The sequence below is a fragment of the Moschus berezovskii genome, chromosome 5 (assembly GCF_049115385.1).
Source record: "Moschus berezovskii isolate FMDL1 chromosome 5, NW_MosBer_1.0, whole genome shotgun sequence".
Lineage (NCBI taxonomy): Eukaryota > Metazoa > Chordata > Mammalia > Artiodactyla > Moschidae > Moschus > Moschus berezovskii.
The window spans coordinates 22,280,735-22,295,213 of record NC_142464.1 but is presented as its reverse complement, the minus strand read 5'-3'; the positions used below and the strand labels follow the sequence as shown (position 1 = coordinate 22,295,213).

The following is a 14,479-nucleotide window of genomic DNA, read 5'->3' as shown; positions in this document are numbered from 1 at the left end:
ATCCAGCCATCTCATCCTCTGTCATCCCCTTCTCCTGCCCCCAATCCATCCCAACATCAGGGTCTTTTCCAATGAGTCAACTCTTCGCATGAGGCGGCCAAAGTATTGGAGTTTCAGCTTTAGCATCAATCCTTCCAATGAACACCCAGGACTGATCTCCTTTAGGATGGACTGGTTGGACCTCCTTGCAGTCCAAGGGACTCTCAAGAGTCTTCTCCAACACCACAGTTCAAAAGCATCAATTCTTCGGTGCTCAGCTTTCTTCACAGTCCAACTCTCACATCCATACATGACCACGGGAAAAACCACAGCCTTGACTAGACGGACCTTTGTTGGCAAAGTAATGTCTCTGCTTTTTAATATGCTATCTAGGTTGGTCATAACTTTCCTTCCAAGGAGTAAGCATCTTTTAATTTCAGAAATATGTATATAGACTCAAGTAAATAAAATATTTATGTTAAATGTCTTAATTTCAGGGTAGGAGAATTTCATGTTTAAATTGGACATAACAGTTCAACCATTTTTTCCTTTCTAAAAATATGTACCTCCTGTCTCTGTCCAATGATTAGACACAGAAGTCATGATAATTCAGAATCAATGACCACCCCTTAGTGCCACTGTGTTCTTTGGGCTTCTTAAAGAAAGGGCTGAGGCAGGAAAAGTGTATGTCAGACAGAGCCATCCAGTGTCAGAGAGCGAGGAAACTATCAGAAGCTAGTGAGTGGTAAGACATAGGACCAAACTTGAAAGTGCTCTCACATGCCAAAGATGAAACAATTTATGCATTAAATAACTTTTATGTACATGTAGGCCTATAAAAATATTAATATTTATTAAAACCAATTTGCACTCTACTGAATTAAATAATTGAAGTTTCCTCTCCTACTCAATTTGCATGAGAATTGATATCCTATTTTTAAGTAACTATAAATCAAGTATTAAACTTAAAAATTATGAATAACTATTGTACAATGATAACATATAATATTATACAGTAACTCTAATTTGATTAAAAAAAAGAATTGAGATCCTTTGTGAGGAGGAGAAAACAACACAGAGTAGGCCAATAAGTTTTAGTCTTGGACAAAAATAAGCAGATTCATAGAGAAACACCATTCTTTAAACTGCACTGAGTTGCACAATGTGAACCATCTTAACTATGCACTTCAAAATGATTAATGTGGTACAGTTTATGTTATGCATATTTTACCATAGTTGGAAAAAGAGCATTGATAACTATTATTGGATTCTTATGTCCACATATCTATGAGCTGCTGATCATGTTAATGTGCTGGGATGTAGACTTGTGCTGTGTGCTCAGTTGCTCAGTTGTGTCCACGGAGCACGGCCTGCCAGGCTCCTCTGTCCATGGGATTTTCAAGACCAGACAAGAATACTGGAGTGGGTTGCCATTTCCTTCTCTAGGGGATCTTGCCAACCCAGGGGTTGCAGCTGCACTCTTGTGTCCCCTGCATTGGTAGGTAGATTCTTCATCACTGGGTCACCTGGGTATATAAAAGTTTTATATACTCAGGGTTTTCTGAGACATAAAAATTAATTCAATGGTTCTTTCAGGGTAAAAGGATAGAAAAAGGCTGATCTAATGGATGGGAAATGGATCTCTTCCAAGAAGGAGGTGATTGCCACTGGCAGAGAAAGAGAAGCAAGGCAATGATGCTGGTCTGATGGGGCAGAAAAAAGGTGTTGAGCGCTGGAGGGAAACAAAATTAATTATACAGAAGACCTAGTCAATGGAGAAATTTTACTTTAGACTTGTTACTAAAGGAAATGGGAAACTGTTTAGGGTCATGAAGATGGCTATGGTATGAGGAAACTCTTATTAAGTTCAGTATGTCATCACATGCATTACAGATGGAAGGAAGAAAAGAGTGGAGACATTTATTTCAAGACAACAAAGATGCTCGGAATGTGAGGATGTTGTAGTTCACCGCAATTATTTCTCGATTTTTGAGTTGTTGTAGATTATATTGGGTGATTTAGGATAGGACTAACAGAGGAGAGTGTGGTAGCGGCAACAGGAGGCCTGTATTGACAGTACGAATCTACTTTCGATGGAATGAATAGAAATAGATAGCTTTGAATAAAGAGACTGCCACCAAGGTTGTGTGGGGATGATGACAGGAGAGTGCTCAGATGTTGGCGCCCAAAGATTCACAAAGCAAGAGGATGATGCTACCATGCAGACAGACAGGGAACTGGAATGATGAAAAACTTGGAAAGAGGAAGGAGGGAGCCTAGAGGTGGTGATACAGCAAAGGATTGATGGGGTGTGAGGATCCATGGTTTCACTTTGTCCCTCTAACTAGTTGGGGAAGTTTCTTCCCTTCTTTCAGTTTCTTACATGTAAAATAAAGGCGTATCATGTAATCTTGAAGGTTCCATAGAAATTCAATGGTTTCAACACATTGAGTTGGAGATAACAGACCAAGACTGTTGAGAGTCCCTTGGACTGCAAGGAGATCCAACCAGTCAACCCTAAAAGAAATCTGTCCCTAAATTCACTGGAAGGACTGATGCTGAAGCTGAAACTCCAACACTTTGGCCACCTGATTAGAAGAACTGACTCCTTGAAAAAGACCCTGATGCTGGGAAAGAGTGAAGGCAGGAGGAGAAGGGGACGACAGAGGATGAGATGGTTGAATGGCATCTCATGAGTCTGAGCAAGCTCCAGGAGTTGGTGATGGACAGGGAAGCCTGGCGTGCTGCTGTAGATGGGGTGGCAAAGGGTCGGACATGACTGAGTGACTGAACTGAACTGAACTGGAGATAAAATACTGAATGTAAACAGAGCAAAATAGAGCAGGGCTGTTTAAATAATTCTGCCTGTGTATGATGTATAGAATTTAAAGTACATTTACCAAATCTGAATAAAATTATTTAGAAAAAATTTCTTATATATATGATTGCTAGGTGCTTTCTCAAGAAGCTTGTACTTTAGTGTAGGTGACATATTGTGATTCCTAATATACCCATAGTTAAAGTCTATGAAGTTCTTCCAATATGTAAATAACTCCCTAAAAAAGATACCAATCCCTACCTTCTTTCAAAAAGGCAGGTGACTGTGCTAAACAACAAGGTAAGGCCTCAGAATATCCGAGTGAAAAAAGATAATTCAAATTTAGCAAATGGAGGGTCGCTAGCCTTCTTTGGGAGACAAGTTTTAGCGGAAGCTGAAGTCAGATATCTAGGACTTAAAAACAGGAGAGGAGAAAGCCTTGTAGTAGAGACTGTCCTGTCGGCGCTCAAAATGTACTTGCAGAGGAACAAACTATTTGGCACAACAGATAAAAATATGGTCTGGTTTTCCTTGAGACAACAGTTTCTTTAATAGCGTGCACAGACACTTTTTTCCCCCCTTGCTTTCAGTTCAGTTCAGTCGCTCAGTCGTGTCCAACTCTTTGCGACCCCATGAATCACAGCACGCCAGGCCTCCCTGTCCATCACCAACTCCCGGAGTTCACTCAAACTCATGTCCATCGAGTCGGTGATGCCATCCAGCCATCTCATTCTCTGTCGGCCCCGACTCCTCCCACCCCCAATCCTTCCCAGCATCAGACTCTTTTCCAGTGAGTCAACTCGACGAATGAGGTGGCCAAAGTATTGGAGTTTCAGCTTTAGCATCAGTCCTTCCAATGAACACTCAGGATTGATCTCCTTTAGAATGGACTGGTTGGATCTCCTTACAGTCCAAGGGACTCTCAAGAGTCTTCTCCAGCACCACAGTTCAAAAGCATCAATTCTTCGGCGATCAGCTTTCTTCACAGTCCAACTCTCACATCCATACATGACCACGGGAAAAACCATAGCCTTGACTAGATGGACCTTTGTTGGCAAAGTAATGTCTCTGCTTTTTAATATGCTATCTAGGTTGGTCATAACTTTCCTTCCAAGGAGTAAGCGTCTTTTAATTTCATGGCTGCAATCAGCATCCACAGTGATTTTGGAGCCCCAAAAAATAAAGTCTGACACCACTGTTTCCACTGTTTTCCCAACTATTTCCCATGAAGTGATGGGACCAGATGCCATGATCTTCGTTTCCTGAATGTTGCCAACATCCGTTGTATCATCAAAAAGCAAGAGAGTACCCGAAAAACATCTACTTCTGCTTTATTGATGATGCCAAAGACTTTGACTGCGGGGATCACAACAAACTGTAGATATTCTTAAAGAGATGGGAATACCAGACCACCTGACCTGTCTCCTAAGAAATCTGTATGCAGGTCAGGAAGCAACGGTTAGAACTGGACATGGAACAACAGACTAGTTCCAAATTGGGAAAGGAGTACGTCAAGGCTGTATATTGTCACCGTGCTTATTTAACTTATATGCAGAGTACATCATGAGAAATGCTGGGCTGGAGGAAGCGCAAGCTGGAATGAAGATAGCCAGGAGAAATATCAATAATTTCAGATATGTAGATGGCACCACATTTATGGCAGAACGCAAAGAAGAACTAAAGAGCCTCTTGATGAAAGTGAAAGAGGAGAGTGAAAAAGTTGGCTTAAAAGTCAACATTCAGAAAACTAAGATCATGGCATCTGGTCCCATCACTTCATGGCAAATAGATGAGAAAACAATAGAAATAGTGACAAGACTTTATTTTGGGGGGCTCCAAAGTCACTGCAGATGGTGACTGCAGTCATGAATTAAAAGATGCTTACTTCTTGAAAGAAAAGTTACAACCAACCTAGATAGCATATTAAAAAGCAGAGACATTGACAAAGGTCCGTCTAGTCAAAGCTATGGTTTTTCCAGTTGTCATGTATGGATGTGAGAATTGGACTATAAAGAAAGCTGAGCGCTGAAGAATTGATGCTTTTTGAACTGTGGTGTTGGAAAAGACTCTTGAGAGTACCTTGGCCTGCAAGGAGATCAAACCAGTCCATCCTAAAGGAGATCAGTCCTGAATATTCATCCTGAAGGAAATCAGTCCTGAATATTCATTGGAAAGACTGATACTGAAGCTGAAACTCCAATACTTTGGCCACCTGATATGAAGAACTGACTCATCTGATAGACCCTGATGCTGGGAAAGGCTGAAGGCTGGAGGAGAAGGAGAAGGACAGAGGATGAGATGGTTGGTGGCATCACACATTCAATGGACATGAGTCTGAGTAAACTACAGGAGTTGGTAATGGACAGGGGAGCCTGGCGTGCTGCACAGTCCATGAAGCCGCAGAGTCAGACACGCTGAGCGAATGAACTGAACTTAGTGAAACCATAGGATAAAAGGATGGGCACAGTACTGCCCACAATCGTGCGTACTTCAAAGGATCCGGAAGAAACGAACGACTCGAAAGAACTCAGACAAGCCCTTTCATTACGTTCGGATGCGGACAGATCCACCTTCCGGCAGAGCGCGGCTCAAATCTCCTCAGTAGACAACTGCGGGAGCCGCAACCAGCTGTGGAGCAAGAGGACCGCAGCGCAGTCTAACAATAGAGCACGCACCTCCACTCAGGTCCCAACCGGAACTTGCCGGGCCGCGGGCCGTGGGGAGAGGGGCGGGCCCTGACGCCAGTCGTCGCCAAGGGCAACGCCGCAGAGCGGAACTTCCTGCAACGTCATGCTTCAAAGGACGCCGATATTGTATGTCACTTCCTCTGCTCGCCGTAGGCAAGTAAAGCTGATTGTCGTAAAGTAACGGTTGATGTTGAGATATTGCTGATACCCTTCCAGCATTGAAGGCTCTTTCGGACGGGCGACAGCGTACCTGCTTACGCAGGTGCCTGGCCTTTTTCTAAACCAGTTATTCGAGTTTCTAGGTGATTCCCGCCCCGCTTCAGGTTTGTCCCGGTACGGTGGCCGAAGAGGCTCGTGTGAGGCGGAAGTACCGGGCGGGTGGGTGTGAGCGCTTGCGCCTGAGCTGCACGTGGCGCCGGTGAGTAGCGGGAGGAGGCCGGGCGGCCCGAGAGTGTCGGGCGTGGAGCCCAGCGGAGGGAGGGCGGGAATGCGGCTGAGGCCCTTCCTGCCTGCTGGGGGAGGAGGGGTTCCCCCGGGGCGACGGGGCTCGTGAGTGGTCGGTCGGCGCTCAGGGCTGTCGGCAGGTCGCACTCACCTTCGGGCGAGTCGCTGGCCCTCTGGCCGTGGTTGAGGTGGCAGGGTCGCTATCATCGTTGTTATCCGCGTTTACGGTTTCCGGTTGAGGCCCAGAGGCCCCGGTGACTGAACGGCACGCACTGTTTTTCTCACCAGGTAGGAGCGAACATGTCTTTTCGAGGCGGAGGTCGCGGAGGATTTAATCGAGGTGGCGGCTTCGGTCGCGGCGGCAGCGGCAACAACCACTTCCGAGGAGGAGGCGGCGGTAATTTCCGAGGCGGCGGCGGCAGAGGAGGATTCGGACGAGGGGGTGGCCGCGGAGGCTTTAACAAAGGCCAAGACCAAGGACCTCCAGAACAAGTAGTTTGTATGTAGGCTTCAGAGTTTGGCGTACTTGGGTGCGGAGGGTGGAATGGAGTCGGGGGCGGAGGTTGTCGGTCCGTGTTACTAGTAAGTTTGACTCGGGAGTCTGGTGCTGAAAGGTAGATACAAGCTGCTGTCTTTCTCAGGGGGTTAGTGCTTAGTTGTGGAGTCAAGCCTACGGAGAGGCGGTAAACTGACTTCTAATCGTGCTGTAGAAAGTAGGAAAGCTGAAGGACACCTAAAATGCGTTATGGAAATAGAACTAGAGTTTTGGCTGAAAGGGAGATATAAATAGGTATTTTATGTCCTTACCCCTACTGTTCCCATTTTACAGATAAGAAAATTGATTCAGAGTTTCTGTGCTAGGGTCATAGTGATGAGTGATCAGTAAGTGATATATTTGAAATACAAAGCCAAGTCTCCTGACTCTTAATTGCCACTCTTAAATAAGTGAAGTGAGTTAAAAAAAAATTACAAAACACACACATACAACTTGCTTAGGAGGGAAACTGCAGAGGGGAGTAAAAAAAATAATAAAGACCTAATTAGAACAGTTTTGGGGTAATTATCAAAGAGGTAGGGTGGAAGTTTTAGAAAGTGAGAGAGAAAACAGTAGAAGCCTGCATTAAAGAGGAGCCAGGATAAATAGAGTCTAGCACATGAAGAGAAAGTTGGATCAGTTAGCAAAATGATGTAAAGAGGTCAGTGGCTAGAGTCAAAGGTCCTGTCCCCATAACAGCCCATGCATGACACATTGAGAGCTTTGCAAAAGTAAAGAAAAAAGGAAGGGTTAGATGGGAGAGATATTTCAGTGGAAACAAACTTAGAACTTGACTAATACTAGAAATAAAAGATTCTCGATTTTGAACTTGGGTGATGGGAATTGAGAGTTCGTTTTATAGGAATATGGTGAGTATTTTAGTTTGGGGTGGATGTAAGTTAGATATAAAGATAGTTATATGAAATTCCAGACTTTCTTGGTAAGGATCAAAGAGTCAGTGAAAAGGTGGTAGTGGGAAGTTTCAAAAGGGGAAGGGGGAAAAAAGGAGAACAACAGACTGTCTTAGAGTTATGGATGGGGAGAAGGAAGAAGAGACAGTAGAATGAAGCATAGTATTTAATCAAATGATAATAGTGACTAAAATAAAATAACTTACAGGTTGAGTGGTCTCAATATGCCAGGCACTTTCTAAGCACTTGACGCTTACTGTTGTACTTAATCCTCACAGTACTAGTTGTTAGGCGAGGGTTTTGTTGTTAGCCCAGCGTTAAAGATGAAGACACTGTAGAGGTGAGACCCTTACTCTAGGTCACATGGCTAGTATCTTGTGGAGTTGGTGCTAAGCCAGGAAGGCTGGTGAAACCCCAGGCGGCCAAGAGGAAAGCTTCTAGAAGAGGATGGTCAATATCATTTGAAGTTGTTTTAATAATTTCATGTCCTATTTCAGTACTAGGAGAGTTCCTGCACCCTTGTGAGGATGACATAGTGTGTAAATGTACCACAGATGAAAATAAAGTACCTTATTTCAATGCTCCAGTTTATTTAGAAAACAAAGAACAAATTGGAAAAGTGGATGAAATATTTGGACAGCTTAGAGATTTTGTATCCTTTTTAATTGGAAGATGTAGCAGTCCTGTTGAAAAGGTCATGATTTGTTTTTTTCTGGAGTTAAGTATTGATTAAATTGAACTTGGTGCTTCATTGAAGTGGAAGCAGTATTGCTAAGATTGGACGATAAAGGAGAATCAAGACAGGAATATATTTCCACATAAATTGAAAAGATAGGCCTCTTAAGTGTGCCTTCCTTTTTGGAAGGTTTTAGAAGTGATTGTCATTTGCATCAGTGCCAGTTGAGTTACTTTGCTTTCGATATGATTATGCTACTGCCATAGTATGGTGCAACTGAAGTTCCTTTCTGTTTGGAAACTCATTTCTTACTTTTCATGAATATTTCTTTATATTCTAACCTTGTTATTTTTAAAATGACATGTGAATTCAGAAGATTATCTTTCATTGTAATTGCTTATTCCTTAATAAAATTAATAGTATTTTTCAGTTAAATTATCAGAGAACATGAAAGCATCTTCCTTTAAAAAACTACAGAAGGTGAGTCAAGCTGACACCTAGATCCTTGGTTTTATAAATGAATGACCTACCTTAGGACAGTTTTACTTAAAGGCCCTTGAGACTTCGTCAGTGTATCACTAGTGAAGTTAGAGGGTTGGGATTTGACCCAGGCAGTTTTGAGTCTAGTGTGTTGGTTCTTAATGATTATATCATATTATCCCCCAGCTCATCACACTAATTGTTTCTTTTATACTTCCAGTTTTACATAGATCCATATAAGCTGCTGCCATTGCAGAGGTTTCTACCTCGACCTCCTGGTGAAAAGGGACCTCCAAGAGGCGGTGGCAGGGGAGGTCAAGGAGGAGGAAGAGGCAGAGGTGGCAGAGGTGGTAGAGGTGGTAAGTTCCCCATGGAGGAAGATTTCTAATGAGATTTCAAAGTCACAGCCTACTTAAAGAGTACAATTTAATTTTGAATATAAGCCAGCCTCCCTTATGGTTATGTATTTCTTTTAATAAGGCTCTTTTCAAATCTTGGCAGATTACTATAGTGATAATGCTTAGTTTCTATAATGTATAGGATTATCTTAATTGAATTTTAATTTTTTAATTAGTATTTAGCAAAACTTCATGAAGGTGGGTGATATCTTTATTTTATGGATGAGGAAATTGAAGCTTAGAAATGTTAATTTGTTATAATCAAACAATTGGCGGCTCAGAAATAAAACCAGTATCTTCTGATGTCATGTCAAAGACTATTACCAATAAATGCATTACTTTGATTTCAGTATGTTGATATTATGTATTTCCCCACAGCTTTGATACATTTATTGTGTAGGCAGCCAGGTGATAAGGCTGGGGATGAGCTGGGATGCAGCATCTGGGAATGATGTGCTAGATGGGTGACAGGATAATGGGCAGAGCCAAAGTGGTAAGGAAGAGGAGCTGCCAAGTGGGTTACTGTATCAGAAAAGAGAACTGTTTTCACTTTTGCCCCTCAATTTAGTGAACAGTTCACTCTGTAAATGTGCCTTTTTGGGGTCCAAATAACTTGGAGATAATCTCTTGAGAGATATGTACATATTTATTTTTTTGGAAGTATCCCTTTGAGAATTTGAATGGAGATCCCCTCATTCCCATTCTATATTCAGTCTTACATATAATAGTTTTAAAAATTCACAACTCTATTTTCTTAAAATCTTAATCTTTTTGTATTATTTTGGACGTATGTGTTTGTTTCTTTATAATTTCTCTTTTTATGTTTCATCATTCTTTTACAAAGCTATCCCCCAAAATAAGTAAAAATAGGGACTGCAGTAGGAAGCCAAATGTGTTGGAAAATAGAAAAAAATAATTTAAAAATTTTAAATTTCAAAGCTCATCAGCATATGAACATCAGTGTATCTGTTTCCAGCTCAGTTCAGTCGCTCAGTCTTGTCTGACTCTTTGTGACCCCATGAATCGCAGCACGCCAGGCCTCCCTGTCCATCACCAACTCCCGGAGTTCACTCAAATTCATGTGCATCGAGTCGGTGATGGCATCCAGCCATCTCGTCCTCTGTTGTTCCCTTCTCCTCCTGCCCCCAATCTGTCCCAGCATCAGATTCTTTTCCAGTGAGTCAACTCTTCACATGAGGTGGCCAAAGTATCCGAGTTTCAGCGTCAGCATCAGTCCTTCCAATGAACACCCAGGACTGGTTTCCTTTAGCATGGACTGGTTGGATCTCCTTGCAGTCCAAGGGACTCTCAAGAGTCTTCTCCAGCACCACAGTTCAAAAGCATCAATTCTTCAGTGCTCAGCTTTCTTCACAGTCCAACTCTCACACCCATACATGACCACTGGAAAAACCATAGCCTTGACTAGACAGATCTTTGTTGGTAAAGTAATGTCTTTGCTTTTTAATATGCTATCTAGGTTGGTCATAACTTTCGTTCCAAGGAGTAAGTGTCTTTTAATTTCATGGCTGCAGTCACCATCTGAGTGATTTTGGAGCCCCCCGAAATAAAGTCTGACACTCTTTCCCCATCTATTTGCCATGAAGTGATGGGCCAGATGCCATAATCTTAGTTTTCTGAATGTTGAGCTTTAGGCCAACTTTTTCACTCTCCTCTTTCACTTTCATCGAGAGGCTCTTTAGTTCCTCTTCACTTTCTGCCATAAGGGTGGTGTCATCTGCATATCTGGGGTTATTGATATTTCTCCCGCCAATCTTGATTCCAGCTTGTGCTGCTTCCAGCCCAGTGTTTCTCATGATGTACTCTGCATATGAGTTAAATAAACAGGGTGACAAAATACTTAACGTATTCCTTTTCCTATTTGGAACCAGTCTGTTGTTCCATGTCCAGTTCTAACTGTTGCTTCCTGACCTGCATACAGGTTTCTCAAGAGGCAGGTCAGGTGGTCTGGTATTCCCACCTCTTTCAGAATTTGCCACTCAGTTTAGCTCAGTTAACCTTAAATGTTGTATCCATGGTACTTCACAGGTTGCACTGGTGGTAAAGGATTCACCTGCCAGTACAGGAGACATAAGGGACATGGGTTCAATCCTTGGGTTGGGAAGATCCCTTGGAGGAGTGCATGCCAACCCATTCCAGTATTCTTGCCTGGAAAATCTGGTAGACAGAGGGGCCTGGGGGGCTACAGTCCATAGGGTCATAAAGAGTTGGACATGACTGAAGCAACTTAGCAGGCATGGTGGTACTCCCAGAACCAAACCACCCATGTCTGCTGCTTTTTGTTCTTAGGATTAAGAAGCCTTAGTGCAGTTTAAATAGTGTATACCATAAGCAAAAGTTGAGGTACTCATACATTTAACAATAGGGCTAAATTGAACTTTAAAGTAACAAGCTTTTCTAATGAATTAAAACTTGTTTAAAAAGTTGTAACCTAGGATTTTAGCTTTCTGCTGGATTGAGAAACTATTATTGTGTATCCATTTTTATCTTTTAAAAAATTCTGTGAGAGAAAATATGTGAATATATGTTAAGTGGTGCAGAAATAATTGCAGTTTTTCATTGTTGCTTTGCCCTTTGATATTAGAATACATTCTTAAATATGATTATATTATACCTCATTTTAATGCACATTTCTTGCTTTATATTTTTTCTAATGACATTAGCAATAAAAATACGAAGATCAGGCATCTGGTCCTATCACTTCATGACAAATAGGTGGGGAAAATGTGGAAACAGTGTCCCAAGATTTCATTTTCTTGGGCTCCAAAATCACTGCAGACGGTGACTGCAGCCATGAAATTAAAAGACGCTTGCTCCTTGGAAGGAAAGCTGTGACAAACCTAGACAGTGTTTTAAAAAGTGGAGACATTACTTTGACGACAAAAGTCTGTCTAGTCAAAGCTGTGGTTTTTCCAGTGGTCATGTATTGATGTGAGAGTTGGACCATAAAGAAAGCTGAGTGTCAAAGAACTGGTGCTTTCAAATTGTGGTGCTGGAGAAGACTCTTGAGAGTCCCTTGAACTGCAAAGAGATCAGATCATCAATTCTAAAGGAAATCAGTCCTGAATATTCACTGGAAGGACTGGTGCTGAAGTTGAAGCTCCAGTATTTTGGCCCCCTGATGTGAAGAGCTGACTCATTGGAAAAGACCCTGATTCTGGGGAAAGATTGAAAGCAAGAGAAGGGGTCACAGAGGATGAACTATTTGGATGGCATCACTGACTCCATGGACGTGTTTGAGCTAACTCTGGGAGATAGTAAAGGACAGGGAAGCCTGACGTGCTGCATGCAGTTCATCGGGTCACAGAGTCAGACACGATGTAGTGATTGAACAATAACAATAATGGCATATCACTTGCTGTTTATTTTATAGGTATTTTAGACTATGGAAATTATGTTAGACAAAAAACAAAATTGAGCAGTTTTCTTATTCGAATTCAAAATGGGTCCTAAAGCAGTGGAGATAACTTGCAACATCAAGAACTCATTTGGCCCAGGAACTGCTAACAAACGTCCAGTGCGGTGGTGTTTCAAGAAGTTTTGCAAAGGAAACGAGATGAGGATTGCAGAGGCTGGCCACTGGAAAGTGACTCCGAGCTGTTGAGAGCACATTAAAGCTGATCCTCTTAGAACTACACAAGAAGTTGCCTAAGAACTTATCATTGACCATTCCATGGTTGTTTGACATTTGAAGGAAATTGGGAAGGTGAAAAAGCTTAACAAGAGGGTGCCTCATGAGCTGACTGCAAATAAAAAAATCATTTCAGTGTGTCATCCTCTCTTATTCTGTGTAACAACAATGAGCCATTTGTTGATTGAATTGTGACGTGCAACAAAAAATGGATTTTATGTGATGCCAGCGATGACCAGCTCAGTGGTAGTACTGAGAAGAGGCTCTTAAATACTTCCCTAAGCCAAACTTGCACCAAAAAATGGATCATGGTCACTATTTGGTGGTCTGCTGCCAGTCTTCTGATCCATTACAGCTTTCTGAATCCTGGTGAAACCATTACATCTGAGAAGTATGCTCAGCAAATTGATGAGATGCACCGAAAACTGCAGTACCTGGAGCCAGATCAATAGAATGGGCCCTGTTCTTCTCTGTGACAACACTCGACCTAATGTCGAACAGCCAACGCTTCAAAACTTGAAGAATTTAGGCTGTGAAATTTTGCCTCATTTGCTGAATTCACCTGACCTCTTGCCTTATTCATCTGACCTCTCTCAAGTATCTTGACAACTTTTTGCAGGGAAGAAGCTTCCACTACCAGAAGGATACAGAAAATGCTCTCCAAGAGTTTGTTGAATCCCATAGCGTGGGTTTTTATGTTACAGGAATAAACAAACTTATTTCTTGTTGGCAAAAGTGTGTTGGTTGTAATGGTTCCTATTTTGATTAATAAGGAAGTGCTTGAGCCTAGTTAGAATTTAAAATTCAGGGGTCTGAAACTGCAGTGATTTTTGTAACAACCTAATACTATTCTTTATAATTGTAAGAAATATATTCATGTTTATATGCTTATCAAAATATAATAAGTTACAGTTATTTAATGAATATTTCCTTTATTTTTAGGTGGTTTTAGAGGCGGAAGAGGAGGTGGAGGTTTCAGAGGAGGAAGAGGGGGTGGTGGTTTCAGAGGTGAGTGGGAAAAAAAAAGTTGAAATAACTGAATTTCTAGAAATGGTATTGTCTGCTAACTGTTATTTCTTTTTGCCAGCAAGTATGTAGAACACCGTGGTATTCCTTTTTTTAGCCTAATATACAGTTTCATTTTATATCACTTTTACCTTTGAATTTTTTTTACCTGCTTCTGCTTTACTTTGCTGTATTACTAATTTGAAAAGCAAAAAGGTGGTAATATAAATCGTAGTTAAGTTTGGTAAGGTATGTTTGTTAAACTTTACTAGAACTAATGCTGATTTTAAACTTGAGTTTTGCATAATAGTGTTATTTAAAGTTCAGTTTTCTATATTTTTAATATTTTCATTTTCTCTTAATCAGGAAGAGGACATTGAGTGCAACAGTTGACAGAAACTTCACCAGTTGACTTATGCATTAATGTCATAATCTACTTCAGTGGATCAGAAACTTGTTTCTTGAGCAAATTTTGAAGAACTGGTCATTTTGGGACACTGGAGCTAAAATGTCAACGTCATGCAAAAATGAGTGTGGCAGAATAGGCAGCTTTGTTTCAAAAGAGTATGAATAATTGTTTTAACATTTTGTACAATGTTCGGAACTTTGTGGGTGTTTAATAAAGGTACAGCTTTTATTTGGAGCATATTCGAATTTTGTAAATAAAGTGTTTTATTTCTTTAAGTAATTTAGAGCCGTGTTTATTAAACCAGAGTTTAAAGGGACAGCCCACTAGATTTAAGATAGAAAAAGAGGATGTTTACATATCTAACTGAGCTTTAAAGAAAAACAGGCTAGTAGAGCGCGGGCTGCCGTCTATGGGGTCGCACAGAGTCGGACACGACTGAAGTGACTTAGCAGCAGCAGCGCAGTATTTCACATTATTTATAAATTAAC

General features: G+C 41.4%; 1 protein-coding gene across 2 annotated transcripts; it reads left to right on the top strand.

Moving 5' to 3' along the window:
• The first annotated feature begins 5,914 nt into the window (after positions 1 to 5,914).
• On the top strand, positions 5,915 to 14,266 carry GAR1 (GAR1 ribonucleoprotein). 2 transcript variants are annotated; one of them, XM_055434881.2, is made up of 7 exons: positions 5,915 to 6,124; positions 6,217 to 6,427; positions 7,872 to 8,026; positions 8,471 to 8,530; positions 8,751 to 8,889; positions 13,520 to 13,585; positions 13,949 to 14,266. In XM_055434881.2, the coding sequence occupies exons 2-7, from the start codon at positions 6,229 to 6,231 to the stop codon at positions 13,960 to 13,962; spliced, it is 633 nt and encodes a 210-aa protein (XP_055290856.2). In that variant the 5' UTR covers positions 5,915 to 6,124; positions 6,217 to 6,228; the 3' UTR covers positions 13,963 to 14,266. The 2 variants fall into 2 exon arrangements, with proteins under 2 accessions (XP_055290856.2, XP_055290859.2); XM_055434884.2 differs by having other exon boundaries at positions 6,098 to 6,116.
• The last annotated feature ends 213 nt before the right edge of the window (positions 14,267 to 14,479 follow it).

What these genes read in the sequence shown, in the direction of transcription:
- GAR1 (XM_055434881.2), top strand. Translation starts at nt 6,229, where the DNA reads ATGTCTTTTCGAGGCGGAGGTCGCGGAGGATTTAATCGAGGTGGCGGC. An exon ending in TTGGACAGCTTAGAGATTTT is followed by an intron (nt 8,027 to 8,470) that starts GTATCCTTTTTA and finishes TAAAATTAATAG; the next exon opens with TATTTTTCAGTTAAATTATC. An exon ending in TGGCAGAGGTGGTAGAGGTG is followed by an intron (nt 8,890 to 13,519) that starts GTAAGTTCCCCA and finishes CTTTATTTTTAG; the next exon opens with GTGGTTTTAGAGGCGGAAGA.